This window comes from Staurois parvus, unplaced genomic scaffold (assembly GCF_062004578.1).
Source record: "Staurois parvus isolate SC_StPar_1 unplaced genomic scaffold, SC_StPar_1.0 ptg000109l, whole genome shotgun sequence".
NCBI lineage: Eukaryota > Metazoa > Chordata > Amphibia > Anura > Ranidae > Staurois > Staurois parvus.
In genome coordinates this window covers 84885-100653 of record NW_028317905.1, presented here as the reverse complement: position 1 = coordinate 100653, position 15769 = coordinate 84885, and the positions used below count along the sequence as shown (strand labels likewise).

General features: G+C 48.3%; 1 protein-coding gene across 1 annotated transcript in view; it reads left to right on the top strand.

Annotated features, from left to right (window-relative positions):
- Positions 1 to 15769, top strand: part of LOC149467462 (transient receptor potential cation channel subfamily M member 2-like) — a 342560-nt gene that overhangs the window by 284404 nt on the left and 42387 nt on the right. The window contains exons 26-27 of the mRNA XM_089671623.1: positions 7835 to 7898; positions 7972 to 8129. Of these exons, the coding sequence (XP_089527749.1) occupies positions 7835 to 7898; positions 7972 to 8129 (222 nt within the window). The remainder of the gene's footprint in view (positions 1 to 7834; positions 7899 to 7971; positions 8130 to 15769) is intronic.

Genomic DNA, 15769 nt, shown 5'->3' with positions numbered 1-15769 from the left:
CACAGTAGTGTCATCTATCCACCTTCACATCACCCCCCACAGCAATGTGCCCTGTCCACCTTCACATCACCTCCCACAGTAATGTCCCTGTCCACCTTCACATCACCCCCCAAAGTGATGTCCCCTTTCCACCTTCACATCACCCCCCAAAGTAGTGTCATATGTCCACCTTCACATCACCCCCCAGAGCAATGTCCCTTGCCCGCCTCCACATCACCCCCCACAGTAGTGTCATCTGTCCACCTTCACATCACCCCCCACAGCAATGTGCCCTGTCCAACTTCACATCACCCCCCACAGTAATGTCCCCTGTCCACCTTCACATCACCCCCCACAGTGATGTCCCCTGTCCACCTTCACATCACCCCCCACAGTAGTGTCATATGTCCACCTTCACATCACCCCCCAGAGCAATGTCCCTTGCACCCCTCCACATCACCCCCCACAGTAGTGCCATCTGTCCCCCTTCACATCACTCCCCACAATAGTGTCCTCTGTCCACCTTCACAATATCTCCCACAGCAAAGTCCTATGTCCCCCTTCACATCACTCCCCACAGTAGTGTCCTCTGTCCACCTTCACAATATCTACCACAGCAAAGTCCTCTGTCCCCCTTCACATCAACCTCCCACAGCAATGTCCTCTGTCCACCTTCACTTCACCCCCCACAGTAATGTCCCCTGTCCACCTTCACATCACCTCCCACAGCAATGTCCCCTGTCCACCTTCACGTCACCTCCCACAGCAATGTCCCCTGTACACCTTCACATCACCCCCCACAGCAATGTGCCCTGTCCACCTTCACATCACCTCCCACAGTAATGTCCCCTGTCCACCTTCACATCACCCCCCACAGTAATGTCCCCTGTCCACCTTCACATCACCCCCCACAGTAATGTCCCTTGTCCGCCTTCACATCACCCCCCACAGTAGTGTCATATGTCCACCTTCACATCACCCCCCACAGTAATGTCCTCTGTCCACCTTCACATCACCCCCTACAGTAATGTCACCCCCCACAGTAGTGTCATCTTTCAACCTTCACATCACCCCCCACAGTAATGTCCCTTGTCCACCTTCACATCACCCCCCACAGTAGTGTCATATGTCCACCTTCACATCACCCCCCAGAGCAATGTCCCTTGCCCGCCTCCACATCACCCCCCACAGTAGTGTCATCTGTCCACCTTCACATCACCTGTCCACCTTCACCCCCCACAGTAGTGTCATATGTCCACTTTCACATCACCCCCCACAGCAATGTCCCTTGCCCGCCACCACATCACCCCCCACAGTAGTGTCATCTGTCCACCTTCACATCACCCCCCACAACAATGTGACCTGTCCAACTTCACATCACCCCCCACAGTAATGTCCCCTGTCCAACTTCACATCACCCCCCACAGTGATGTCCCCTGTCCACCTTCACATCACCCCCCACAGTAGTGTCATATGTCCACCTTCACATCACCCCCCAGAGCAATGTCCCTTGCCCGCCTCCACATCACCCCCCACAGCAGTGCCATCTGTCCACCTTCACATCACTCCCCAAAGTAGTGACCTCTGTCCCCCTTCACATCACTCCCCACAATAGTGTCCTCTGTCCACCTTCACAATATCTCCCACAGCAAAGTCCTATGTCCTCCTTCACATCACTCCTAACAGTAGTGTTCCTTGCCCGCCTCCACATCACCCCCCACAGTAGTGTCATCTATCCACCTTCACATCACCCCCCACAGCAATGTGCCCTGTCCACCTTCACATCACCCCCCACAGTAATGTCCCCTGTCCACCTTCACATCACCTCCCACAGTAATGTCCCCTGTCCACCTTCACATCACCCCCCACAGTGATGTCCCCTTTCCACCTTCACATCACCCCCCACAGTAGTGTCATATGTCCACCTTCACATCACCCCCCAGAGCAATGTCCCTTGTCTGCCTCCACATCACCCCCCACAGTAGTGTCATCTGTCCACCTTCACATCACCCCCCACAGCAATGTGCCCTGTCCAACTTCACATCACCCCCCACAGTAATGTCCCCTGTCCACCTTCACATCACCCCCCACAGTGATGTCCCCTGTCCACCTTCACATCACCCCCCACAGTAGTGTCATATGTCCACCTTCACATCACCCCCCAGAGCAATGTCCCTTGCCCGCCTCCACATCACCCCCCCCCCAGTAGTGTCATCTGTCCACCTTCACATCACCCCCCACAGCAATGTGCCCTGTCCACCTTCACATCACCCCCCACAGTAATGTCCCCTGTCCACCTTCACATCACCCCCCACAGTGATGTCCCCTGTCCACCTTCACATCACCCCCCACAGTAGTGTCATATGTCCACCTTCACATCACCCCCCAGAGCAATGTCCCTTGCCCCTCTCCACATCACCCCCCACAGTAGTGCCATCTGTCCCCCTTCACATCACTCCCCAAAGTAGTGTCCTCTGTCCCCCTTCACATCACTCCCCACAATAGTGTCCTCTGTCCACCTTCACAATCTCCCACAGCAAAGTCCTATGTCCCCCTTCACATCACTCCCCACAGTAGTGTCCTCTGTCCACCTTCACAATATCTACCACAGCAAAGTCCTCTGTCCCCCTTCACATCAACCTCCCACAGCAATGTCCTCTGTCCACCTTCACATCACCCCCCACAGTAGTGTCATATGTCCACCTTCACATCACCCCCCACAGCAATGTCCTTTGCCTGCCTCCACATCACCCCCCACAGTAGTGTCATCTATCCACCTTCACATCACCCCCCACAGCAATGTGCCCTGTCCACCTTCACATCACGCCCCACAGTAATGTCCCCTGTCCACCTTCACATCACCTCCCACAGTGATGTCACCTGTCCACCTTCACATCACCCCCCACAGTAGTGTCATATGTCCACCTTCACATCACCCCCCAGAGCAATGTCCCTTGCCCGCCTCCACATCACCCCCCACAGTAGTGTCATCTGTCCACCTTCACATCAACCCCCACAGAAATGTGCCCTGTCCACCTTCACATCACCCCCCACAGTAATGTCCCCTGTCCACCTTCACATCACCCCCCACAGTGATGTCCCCTGTCCACCTTCACATCACCCCCCACAGTAGTGTCATATGTCCACCTTCACATCACCCCCCAGAGCGATGTCCCTTGCCCGCCTCCACATCACCCCCCACAGTAGTGCCATCTGTCCCCCTTCACATCACTCCCCAAAGTAGTGTCCTCTGTCCCCCTTCACATCACTCCCCACAATAGTGTCCTCTGTCCACCTTCACAATATCTCCCACAGCAAAGTCCTATGTCCCCCTTCACATCACTCCCCACAGTAGTGTCTTCTGTCCCCCTTCACATCACTCCCCACAGTAGTGTCCTCTGTCCACCTTCACATCACCCCCCACAGTAGTGTCATATGTCCACCTTCACATCACCCCCCAGAGCAATGTCCCTTGCCCGCCTCCACATCACCCCCCACAGTAGTGTCATCTATCCACCTTCACATCACCCCCCACAGTGATGTCCCCTGTCCACCTTCACATCACCCCCCACAGTAGTGTCATATGTCCACCTTCACATCACCCCCCAGAGCAATGTCCCTTGCCCGCCTCCACATCATCCCCCACAGTAGTGTCATCTGTCCACCTTCACATCACCCCCCACAGTAATGTCATATGTCCACCTTCACATCTCCCCCCAGAGCAATGTCCCTTGCCTGCCTCCACATCACCCCCCACAGTAGTGTCATCTGTCCACCTTCACATCACCCCCCACAGCAATGTGCCCTGTCCACCTTCACATCACCCCCCACAGTAATGTCCCCTGTCCACCTTCACATAACCCCCCACAGTGTTGTCCCCTGTCCACCTTCACATCACCCCCCACAGTAGTGTCATATGTCCACCTTCACATCACCCCCCAGAACAATGTCCCTTGCCCGCCTCCACATCACCCCCCACAGTAGTGTCATCTGTCCACCTTCACATCACCTCCCACAGCAATGTGCCCTGTCCACCTTCACATCACCCCCCACAGTAATGTCCCCTGTCCACCTTTACATCACCCCCCACAGTGATGTCCCCTGTCCACCTTCACATCACCCCCCACAGTATTGTCATATGTCCACCTTCACATCACCCCCCAGAGCAATGTCCCTTACCCGCCTCCACATCACCCCCCACAGTAGTGCCATCTGTCCCCCTTCACATCACTCCCCAAAGTAGTGTCCTCTGTCCCCCTTCACATCACTCCCCACAATAGTGTCCTGTGTCCACCTTCACAATATCTCCCACAGCAAAGTCCTATGTCCCCCTTCACATCACTCCCCACAGTAGTGTCCTCTGTCCCCCTTCACATCACTCCCCACAGTAGTGTCCTCTGTCCACCTTCACATCACCCCCCACAGTAGTGTCATATGTCCACCTCACCCCCCAGAGCAATGTCCCTTGCCCGCCTCCACATCACCCCCCACAGTAGTGTCATCTATCCACCTTCACATCACCCCCCACAGTGATGTCCCCTGTCCACCTTCACATCACCCCCCACAGTAGTGTCATATGTCCACCTTCACATCACCCCCCAGAGCAATGTCCCTTGCCCGCCTCCACATCACCCCCCACAGTAGTGTCATCTGTCCACCTTCACATCACCCCCCACAGTAATGTCATATGTCCACCTTCACATCTCCCCCCAGAGCAATGTCCCTTGCCCGCCTCCACATCACCCCCCACAGTAGTGTCATCTGTCCACCTTCACATCACCCCCCACAGCAATGTGCCCTGTCCACCTTCACATCACCCCCCACAGTAATGTCCCCTGTCCACCTTCACATCACCCCCCACAGTGTTGTCCCCTGTCCACCTTCACATCACCCCCCACAGTAGTGTCATATGTCCACCTTCACATCACCCCCCAGAGCAATGTCCCTTGCCCGCCTCCACATCACCCCCCACAGTAGTGTCATCTGTCCACCTTCACATCACCTCCCACAGCAATGTGCCCTGTCCACCTTCACATCACCCCCCACAGTAATGTCCCCTGTCCACCTTCACATCACCCCCCACAGTGATGTCCCCTGTCCACCTTCACATCACCCCCCACAGTAGTGTCATATGTCCACCTTCACATCACCCCCCAGAGCAATGTCCCTTGCCCGCCTCCACATCACCCCCCACAGTAGTGCCATCTGTCCCCCTTCACATCACGCCCCAAAGTAGTGTCCTCTGTCCCCCTTCACATCACTCCCCACAATAGTGTCCTGTGTCCACCTTCACAATATCTCCCACAGCAAAGTCCTATGTCCCCCTTCACATCACTCCCCACAGTAGTGTCCTCTGTCCCCCTTCACATCACTCCCCACAGTAGTGTCCTCTGTCCCCCTTCACATCACTCCCCACAGTAGTGTCCTCTGTCCACCTTCACATCACCCCCCAGAGCAATGTCCCTTGTCCACCTCCACATCACCCCCCACAGTAGTGTCATCTATCCACCTTCACATCATCCCCCACAGTGATGTCCCCTGTCCACCTTCACATCACCCCCCACAGTAGTGTCATATGTCCACCTTCACATCACCCCCCAGAGCAATGTCCCTTGCCCGCCTCCACATCACCCCCCACAGTAGTGTCATCTGTCCACCTTCACATCACCCCCACAGCAATGTGCCCTGTCCACCTTCACATCACCCCCACAGTAATGTCCCCTGTCCACCTTCACATCACCCCCACAGTAATGTCCCCTGTCCACCTTCATATCACCCTCCACAATAGAGTCCTCTGCCCCCTCACAGTAGAGTCCTCTGCCCCCCTCGTCCCACAGTAGTTTTCTGTAACCCCCCCCCAATGCTTTGTCCTCTGCCCCCTCGTCCCACAGTAGTGTCCTGTACCCCCAAAACAATGCCTCTTGCTCCTTCCCCCAAGAGTAGTATCCTGTACCCCCAATGCAGGGTCCTCTGCCCCCCTACCCCCACAGTAGTGTCTTCTAACCCCCAATGCATTGTTCTCTGCCCCTCCCCCCCACAGTAGTGTCCTTTTTATATCCCAATGCAGTGTCTTCTGCCCCTCTCCCCCCCCAGTAGTGTCCTTTATACCGTTCTCCCCGGACCCTGCATTCACTATATCCTTTCTCCCCGGACCCTGCATTCACTATATCCGCTCCCCCCGGACCCCGCATTCACTATATCCGCTCTCCCCGGACCCCGCATTCACTATATCCGGTCTCCCCAGATCCCGCATTCACTATATCCGGTCTCCCCGTACCCCGAATTCACTATATCCGGTCTCCTTGGACCCCGCATTCACTATATCCGGTCTCCCCGGACCCCGCATTCACTATATCCGGTCTCCCCGGACCCCGCATTCACTATATCCGGTCTCCCCGGACCCCGTATTCACTATATCCGCTCCCCCCGGACCCCGCATTCATTATATCCGCTCCCCCCGGACCCCACATTCACTATATCCGGTCTCCCCGGACCCCGCATTCACTATATCCGGTCTCCCCGGACCCCGCATTCACTATATCCGCTCCCCCCGGACCCCGCATTCACTATATCCGGTCTCCCCGGACCCCGCATTCACTATATCCGCTCCCCCCGGACCCCGCATTCACTATATCCGCTCTCCTCGGACCCCACATTCACTATATCTGGTCTCCCACAGTGCGCACAACATGAAAATGCAATTATTTTAGTAAATATTAACAGCTAAATACCTTTTCTCATCAGCAGTTAGAGCAGTCTTGTGACTTCTATCAGTGTGCTGCCGAGCACTGTGTAAAGCTTATAGGAAGAGTTTTCTTACTGCTCTAGGAGGATGCAGAACCCCTGATCTCTGTGTGGACAGTGCTGATAGGCCCTATGCTGATCACATGCACTCTCCCAAAAAAAAATCCCAAAAAAACTCTCAATCTTATGACCAGTTAATCTTGTGACTTCTATCAGTGTCCAGCAGAGCACTGGTTAAAGATTGCAGAAGGAGTTTTAAGTCTGCTCTGGGAGGATGCAGAACCCCTGATCTCTGTGTGGACAGTGCTGATTGGCCCTGTGCTGATCACATGCACTCTCTCAAAAAAAAATGAAAAAAAAACTCTCAATCTTGGGACCAATGTTGTGACTTCTATTAGTGTCCAGCAGAGCACTGGTTAAAGATTGCAGGAGGAGTTTTAAGTCTGCTCTGGGAGGATGCAGAACCCCTGATCTCTGTGTGGACAGTGCTGATTGGCCCTGTGCTGATCACATGCAGTCTTCAAAAAAAGAAGGAAAAAAAAACCTCTTTAGCAATACACACCAAACTGAGCATGTGCAGAGCATCTCCACATGATATGTCTTATCAGGAGATGGGGGGGGGGGCACTGGAAGAAGGGGAGGATCAGAGAACTCAGGATCAAACAGCCTTTTTACACAATGCAGAGGATTAACCCCTTAGGTTCCACAATGAGTATAACAAGCATGCTTTACTGCATCTACAGACTGATTGTTCTGTTGTGGGTTTAGCAACACTTTAATACAAATTATAGAAAAAGGGGCTTTGAGCCCACTCTGTAAATGTAATCACATAGGGCCGGGGTCAGTCTCCTTTAAGCAGAAGTAGTCTTGGGCCCCTGTAACGCTAAAGCTGACCACACACAATACAATCTGAACTTACAATCTCCTTCAGATCTTCCATCAACTATGAAGAGAACGGGTCTGTCTCACTTAATGCAAACTGAATTGCTTGTTTTGGTTTCCCTTCATATTACATTGTTTTGGTCAATCTAAATGAGATAGTACAGAGATTGTGTCTAATTGTATGGTGTGTGCCCGTCCTAACTGGCTTCTTGTGTTGTATACGGACCAGTCTACACAAAAACTGAACTCGGCCCTTACGGAGAAAGATTCCAGGAGTAAGACACGGACATTAGGTAAGATTGGTCTGTTATGGATATTATGATATGACGTGGCTCCTGGTATTATATCTCTCGTCTTCCCGGTCAGACGATTGCAGATCGCAGTACTCAGAGGAGACGGTTGCAGCAAGCCCAGATGGAAGCGGGGAGAAGCACTGCCTGTACCACATCAACTCTCGGATCCTGCAGTACCCATACTCTAAAATAACCCGCTACCCAGTGCCCGATGAGTTTGTGCCATGGGAGGTGAGTACCTGTCAGTGACCGCTGAAGACTTTGCCTTGGGAGACAGGTTCTCTGGCTCCCAAGGCAAGGATGCCAAAGTGAACCCCCGAGATTTTTTATTTGGGATTAAAAAACAAACAAAAAATGTAAGAGTCGTTAAAATTACAAATTACTAAAATTACAATTTACTAAAATGACTAAAACAAACAAAACTCCTAGATTTCAGGTCACTAAAATGACTAAAATCTCAAATTTAGAAAATTTTACAAAGTACTAAAATGACAAGTTTTGCAAATTACTAAAATTCTAAATGACTAAAATTACAGCTTACTAAAATGACAAAATTCATTCCTAAATTCCTAAATTCTTAGTTACTAAAAGTGCTAAAATCACACATTTTTCCAAAAGACTAAAATTACAATATTTACAAATTAATGTGGGTGTAGGATTATAGCTTCTTTTTTAATGGTTGAACTGGATGGACTTTTTTTCAGCCAGACAAACTAACTATAATCAGGGCAGAAAAAGCAAAAAGCAGCTGATGCACCAAAAAGGTAACCAAAAACAACCTCTACTAGTAACAACGTTACTAACAATTTTACAAATTACTAAAATGACAAAGTTTTACAAATTATAAATTACTAAAATTACAATTTACTAAAATGACAGAATTCCTAAATTACTAGTTACTAAAATCACACATTTTTACAAAAGACTACAATTATAATTTCTACAAATGACTAAAATTAAAATTGACAAAATTTTTATTTTTTATAAATTGCTAAAATTACAAATTACTAAAACTACAAATTTTACAAATTCCAAATGACTAAGATTACAAATTACTAAAACTACAAATTTTACAAATTCCAAATGACTAAGATTACAAATGTCTAAAATTACACATTTTACAAATTACTAAAATTACACATTTTACAAATTGCAAACTATTAAAATGACTACATTTCCAATTACTAAAATGACAAATGCTAGGTTTAAAACAACTAACCGGGGTTAACTACAAATGTTATTCTCTGATTTGTCTCTTTTATATGGCATCTTGCATACTGTACTGATGTTTGAGCATCAGCATTCTGGATGTAATTTCAGGTGTTTGTTTTGCCCGTATTGATTTGCACTATGCGCATTTCCATGCACAATACATTTCTAGGCAAAAACCACTGGCATTTGTGCTCATGCGTGCATTTGTGTGCAACGGCACAAAATACTGACAGGAATACAAATATTATTATTATATTTTTTACTTAAGAATATGCAGCGCTTGTTTGTACATGCTTGTGTAAAGGCAAAGGGCTGCATTTTAGATCAGTAAAAATATACTCTACTGTGCTTTTTCAAGCTGCAGCGTGTAAGAGGCCTAAAAGTGCTAAAATCATGTTTCTGCTACAAACAGATTTGATGCTAAAAACATAACCGAACAAAAAAAAATTAAAGTTGAAGATTTACATACAAACAAAACAAAATCAGCAACAACGAAAAAAAGGGTTCACTAAAAATGAAAGCAGTAACCGTAATTCATGAATGAAAGCTACAATAGGACCATTGATTTATAAATGAAAGCAGAGCAGGACCCGATCAGTCAAACTGATAGTTCAGTCAGATTGCAGAGGAAGATGGGGCCAATCCCTATATACAGTTGTGCTCAAAAGGTTACATCCCCTGGCAGAAATTGTGAAATTTTGGCATTGGTATTGAAAATATGAGGGATCATGCCAAAAGATGCTCTTTTATTGAAGGATGATGATCATATGAAGCCATTTATTATCAAATAGTTGTTTGGCTCCTTTTTAAATCATAATGATAACAGAAATCACCCGAATGGCCCGGATCAGTAGCCTCCGCCCCTGGATCAGAAGTCTCCGCCCCCTGGAATGTTTGGCCTTGGTACAGACACACAAGGTGACACACACGGGTTACAATGCCAATTAGAGGTTAATGTCCCACATCTGTGGCATTTTAAATTGCAATTAGTGTCAGTGTATAAATAGTCAATGAGTTTGTTAGCTCTTACATGGAAGCACTGACTAGGCTAGATACTGAACCACGGGGATCAGAAAAGAACTGTCAAAAGTCCTGCATAACAAGGCAATGGATTGATACACGATAATGTTAGTATGAGAGAGGTGGAGGTTAATTATAAGTGTGTGACACGATGGCACATCACACCGAGTGTAGAACACAAGATGAATAGGGAAAGTTCAAATATGTGTTGGAGAGGATGTGGAGAAATAGGCACGGTGTTTCACATATGGTGGGAATGTCCGAAAATCCAGGCTTTTTGGAAGACAATAGTCAAGTTGATTAAAGAAATAACGGAAATTGACATAGGATTAGACCCAACGACGTGTCTCCTACACAATGTGGAGACATCTGTAAATAAATATAAAGATTCAGGTATTTGGTACTTCTTGAATGCGGCGAAAGGGTTGATACCCAAGTTTTGGCGGAAAGTCGAGGTACCGAAGGAGGTGGACTGGATTAACAGAGTAAACCAGATAGGTAGAATGGAAAGATCATATCATATGCAGGAAGATAGAATGAGAGTCTATCTCAGGAGATGGGAAAAGTGGGAAAGAGCAGGAATGAAAGAGAAATATAGGAAAACATGAACTAGGATGTTAACAAAAAATTAAAAAGCCTCAAGAGAATAGAATGGGTTAGAGTCTGCAGAGGGGGAGGAGGGGTGGGAAGGAGGGGTAGTGGGATGGGAAAGAAAAGAGTTTTTAGTAAGGGAAAGGTAGAAATGCTATAAATGTCTATCTGTATGAGAATTACTTCCCTTTTTGAGTTTTTGTATTAACATGAAAAATTTAATAAATATTTAAATTAAAAAAAAAAAAACAAGGCAATGGAACTTTATAAAAATGGAATAGGACATAAAAAGATGTCCAAAGCCTTGAATATGCCAATCAGTACTGTTAAATCACCTATTAAGAAGTGGACAGTTCAGGGATCTCTTGATACCAAGCCAAGGTCAGGAAAGATTTCAGCCACAACTGCCAGAAGAATTGTTTGGGATTCAAAGAAAAACCCCTCAAGTAACCTCAAAAGAACAACAGGTTGCTCTGGAAAAAGATGGTGTGGTTGTTTTTAAGGAGTACAATACGGTAATACTTGAACAAAAATTAGCTATTTGGTCGAGGTGCCAGAAAGAAGCTTTTACTGCACCAATGCCACAAAAAATCCCGGTTACAATATGCCTGACAACACCTTGACATGCCTAACCGGGCCTCCTTGTGTCATTGGTGCAGTAAAGGCTTCTTTCTGGCACCGCCACCATGCAGCTCATTTTTGTTCAAGTGTCATCATATTTTGCTCCTTCAAAACAACCACACTGTCTTTTTCCAGAGCAGCCTGGATTTTTCTTGTGGTTACCTTTTGGTTTCCCTTTGTATCCTGAACAATTCTTCTGGCAGTTGTGGCTGCAATCTTTCTTGGTCTACCTGACCTTGGCTTGGTATCAAGAGATCCCCGAACTGTCCACTTCTTAATAGGTGATCTAACAGTACTGATTGGCATATTCAAGGCTTTGGACATCTTTATATGTCCTTTTCCATCTTTATAAAGTTCCATTACCTTGTTACGCAGGACTTTTGACAGTTCTTTTCTGATCCCCATGGCTCACTATCTAGCCCAGTTAGTGCTTCCACGTAAGATCTAAAAAACTCATTGACTATTTATACACTGACACTAATTGCAATTTAAAAAGCCACAGATGTGGAACATTAACCTCTAATTGACACTTTAACCCATGTGTGTCACCTCTGATTCAGGCCATTTGGGTGATTTCTGTTATTATGATTTTAAAAGGAGCCTGTGAGGGATTAGCTCACTATGTGCTTGACCCCCTGGATGGATCAGAACACCATAAAAAGAGGCCCAGCACGACAGCAGGTACTTGGTGAATAAGTTTTGTGCTTTTATTTACAAAGTCCAGTGAACACACGGTGCATAAAAAAAACAGCAAAACAACCAAAACAGAAAATAAAGCCTGGCCACACTGGGCTACTAACTACAACACACAGCTTTCCTATCTAGCGGTCTGTATGCAGCCTACCACTGCTCAGACCCAGGGTGTTCACACAGTTCCAAGATCACAGAGATTGTTTCTCACCATAGGTTGGTTTGGTTGCTCCCCAGTCTGTCTTATACAGCCAACTGGTTCCAGGATGGAGCAATCTCCCTATGCAGCCTGGGAGTTTTATAGAGCCCAGAGCCCTTAATGCACTACACCTGAGCTAATTATCCACAGTGAACCACACAGGCACACCACACAGCACAACAGGAGAAACAGTCAGTGTAGAGCATAAACCTGGGACAAATATATCTCCCATCCTGGACACATCCCCTAGTTCTTCCTGACCTCCTGTCACAGAGCCGAACAACTATTTGATAATAAATGGCTTCATATGATCATCATCCTTCAATAAAAGCAGACTGAAAACTCCTCCTGCAAGCTTTAACCAGTGCTCTGCTGGACACTGATAGAAGTCACAAGACTGCTTTAACTGCTGATGAGAAAAGGTATTTAGCAGTTTATATTTACTACAATAATTGCATTTCCATGTTGTGTGTACTGTGGGAGACCGGGTATAGTGAATGCAGGGTCCGGGGAGACCGGATATAGTGAATGCAGGATCCGGGGAGACCAGATATAGTGAATGCAGGGTCCGGGGAGAGCGGATATAGTGAATGCAGGGTCCGGGGAGACCAGATATAGTGAATGCAGGGTCCAGGGAGACCAGATATAGTGAATGCAGGGTCCAAGGAGACCGGATATAGTGAATGCAGGGTCCGGGGAGAGCGGATATAGTGAATGCAGGGTCCTGGGAGACCGGGTATAGTGAATGCAGGGTCCGGGGAGACCGGGTATAGTGAATGCAGGATCCGGGTAGAGCACATATAGTGAATGCAGGATCCGGGGAGACCGGATATAGTGAATGCAGAGTCCGGGGAGAGTGGATATAGTGAATGCAGGGTCCGGGGAGACCAGATATAGTGAATGCGGGGTCCAGGGAGAGCAGATATAGTGAATGCGGGGTCCGTGGAGAGCGGATATAGTGAATGCAGGGTCCAGGGAGAGCGGATATAGTGAATGCAGGGTCCGGGGAGAGCGGATATAGTGAATGCAGGGTCCGAGGAGAGCGGATATAGTGAATGAAGGGTGCGGGGAAGCTAGAAATAGTGAATGCAGCGTCCTGAGAGACCAGATATAGTGAATGCAGGGTTCGGGGAGACCGGATATAGTGAATGCAGGGTCCTGGGAGACCAGATATAGTGAATGCAGGGTTCTGGGAGACCAGATATAGTGAATGCAGGGTCCGGGGAGACCAGATATAGTGAATGCAGGGTCCGGGAGACCAGATATAGTGAATGCAGGGTTCTGGGAGACCAGATATAGTGAATGCAGGGTCCGGGGAGACCAGATATAGTGAATGCAGGGTCCGGGGAGACCGGATATAGTGAATGCGGGGTCCGGGGAGAGCGGATATAGTGAATGTGGGGTCCAGAAAGACCAGATATAGTGAATGCAGGGTCCGGGGAGAGCGGATATAGTGAATGCAGGGTCCGGGGAGAGCGGATATAGTGAATGCAGGGTCCAGGGAGAGCGGATATAGTGAATGCAGGGTCCAGGGAGACCGGATATAGTGAATGCAGGGTCCAGGGAGACCGGATATAGTGAATGCAGGGTCCGAGGAGACCGGATATAGTGAATGCAGGGTCCGGGGAGACCAGATATAGTGAATGCAGAGTCCAGGGAGACCAGATATAGTGAATGCAGGGTCCGGGGAGACCAGATATAGTGAATGCAGAGTCCTGGGTCTAGTAACACTTTAAGGACCAGGTTTAATTGACACTTTTTGTTCACATGTAATGATTATTATTTTTTTTTGCTAGAAAATTACTTAGAACCCCAATCTTTATATTTTTCAAGAGAATAACTTGGTGGGTTTTGCAATTTTATATGTCACACAGTATCTGTATAGCATTATTTAAAACACAATTTTTTGAAAAAAAAAAAAAACTTTTTTGAATGTTATTGCAAAAAAACCACAATACATAAAAGATGATGTTACGCTGAGTAAATAGACATCAAACATGTCATGCTTTGAAACTGTGCCCGCCTATACAGGTAGCCTTTACAGGTGACCACTTTAGATTTATAGAAGAGATCTGGTGCTAAAATTACTTCCAATGATATGACATTCGCAATGATACCTCACATGTGTGGGATGATTGTTGTTTGCGTGTTCGCGGGACTGGTGCATCCATTCTCCGTTGCACACAAGCACAGGAGCACTTTAATTTTTTTTTATTCTGTCACAAGACCGATCCGTTGTTTGATCAGATCTGTGACTAGCCTGTGGCAGTGCTGGCTAGTCTACTGGGACTGCCGGTGGGATGGGAGATCCCCTTACAGGTCAGGTGCAATGCTTTGGCCGATCACAGCGCATGATGACGTCACCAGGGGGTGGGTGACCACGCCGCCTTGTGACATCATCACAGTATATAAGAACTGTCACCGCAGCACATCTGTCAGACGACGGGAGCCAGTGTTGAGAGCGGAGAGGGTTTTTTTTTCTTTTTTCAGGTCGGCAGTGGCAGTGGGCATCGTGATTGATGTTGGATCTACTTCGGGGGCATTTTTTTAAATTTTTGTTTTTAATAAAGGACTTGCCAAGGACTGTCTTTTTTACACTACACTTCTTTTTGTGAATGAGTACCATGTACCCAGGGGCGGTCTGACCATTTGGAAACTCGGGGACTGCCCGAGGGCACGGGGTCAGTAGGGGGCCCCATGAGATGCCCCTGGTACCTTTTTCATAGGCTTTTTTGAGTTTGGGCAAGGACACAGGGGCCCCATGATCCCCTATTGCCCGAGGGCCCCATGAGTTGTCAGTCCGCCCCTGCATGTACCCCATACTCGGTCATATTAGGGGGGGAATCTGAGGGCCATGGTGGGCTTCCAGATTCTGATAAGCCCCCCCCGCAGCAGATCCCCACAACCACTGGCAATGGTTGTGAGGAAGAGCCCTTGTCCCCATTAAAATGGGGACAAGGTAATTTTGGTAGGGGGAGCTCCTCCTGCCCCAAAGCAGCACCCCATGTTTAGGGCATGTGGCCTGTATTGTTCAGGAGGGGAGGGGGATTGCTTGCTCGTCCCCCCTTTTCCTGACCTGATAGGTTGTATGTTCAGATAATGGTGTGGTATGGATTTTGGGCTTAGGGGTTCCCCTTAATATTCATACCAGACCTGAAGGGCTGGGGGGGGGGACACCATGCGTTTTTTAACAAATGTTTAAATTGCCGGGCAATTCCTTCAATTGTTTTTACAATCAGTTGTCAGCAGGAAACCGCTTAGCAGAGGCGTCCCTAGGGTTGGTGTCACCCGGTGCGGTGACACCCCCTCCGATGATCCCCGCAGAATGGATCGGATCTGCGGATTGAGCATAATAGATTGGAATCCAATCCATTATGCTCAATCCGCAGATCCGATCCATCCTGAGGGGATCGTCGGCTTGATTTACAACTTACCTTTTCGTGGAGCGGGTCTGGTGTCACCCCGTGCGGCCGGTGTCACCCGGTGTGGTCCGTACTCCCTGCACCTGCCTCGGAATGCCACTGCCGCTTAGTGAATT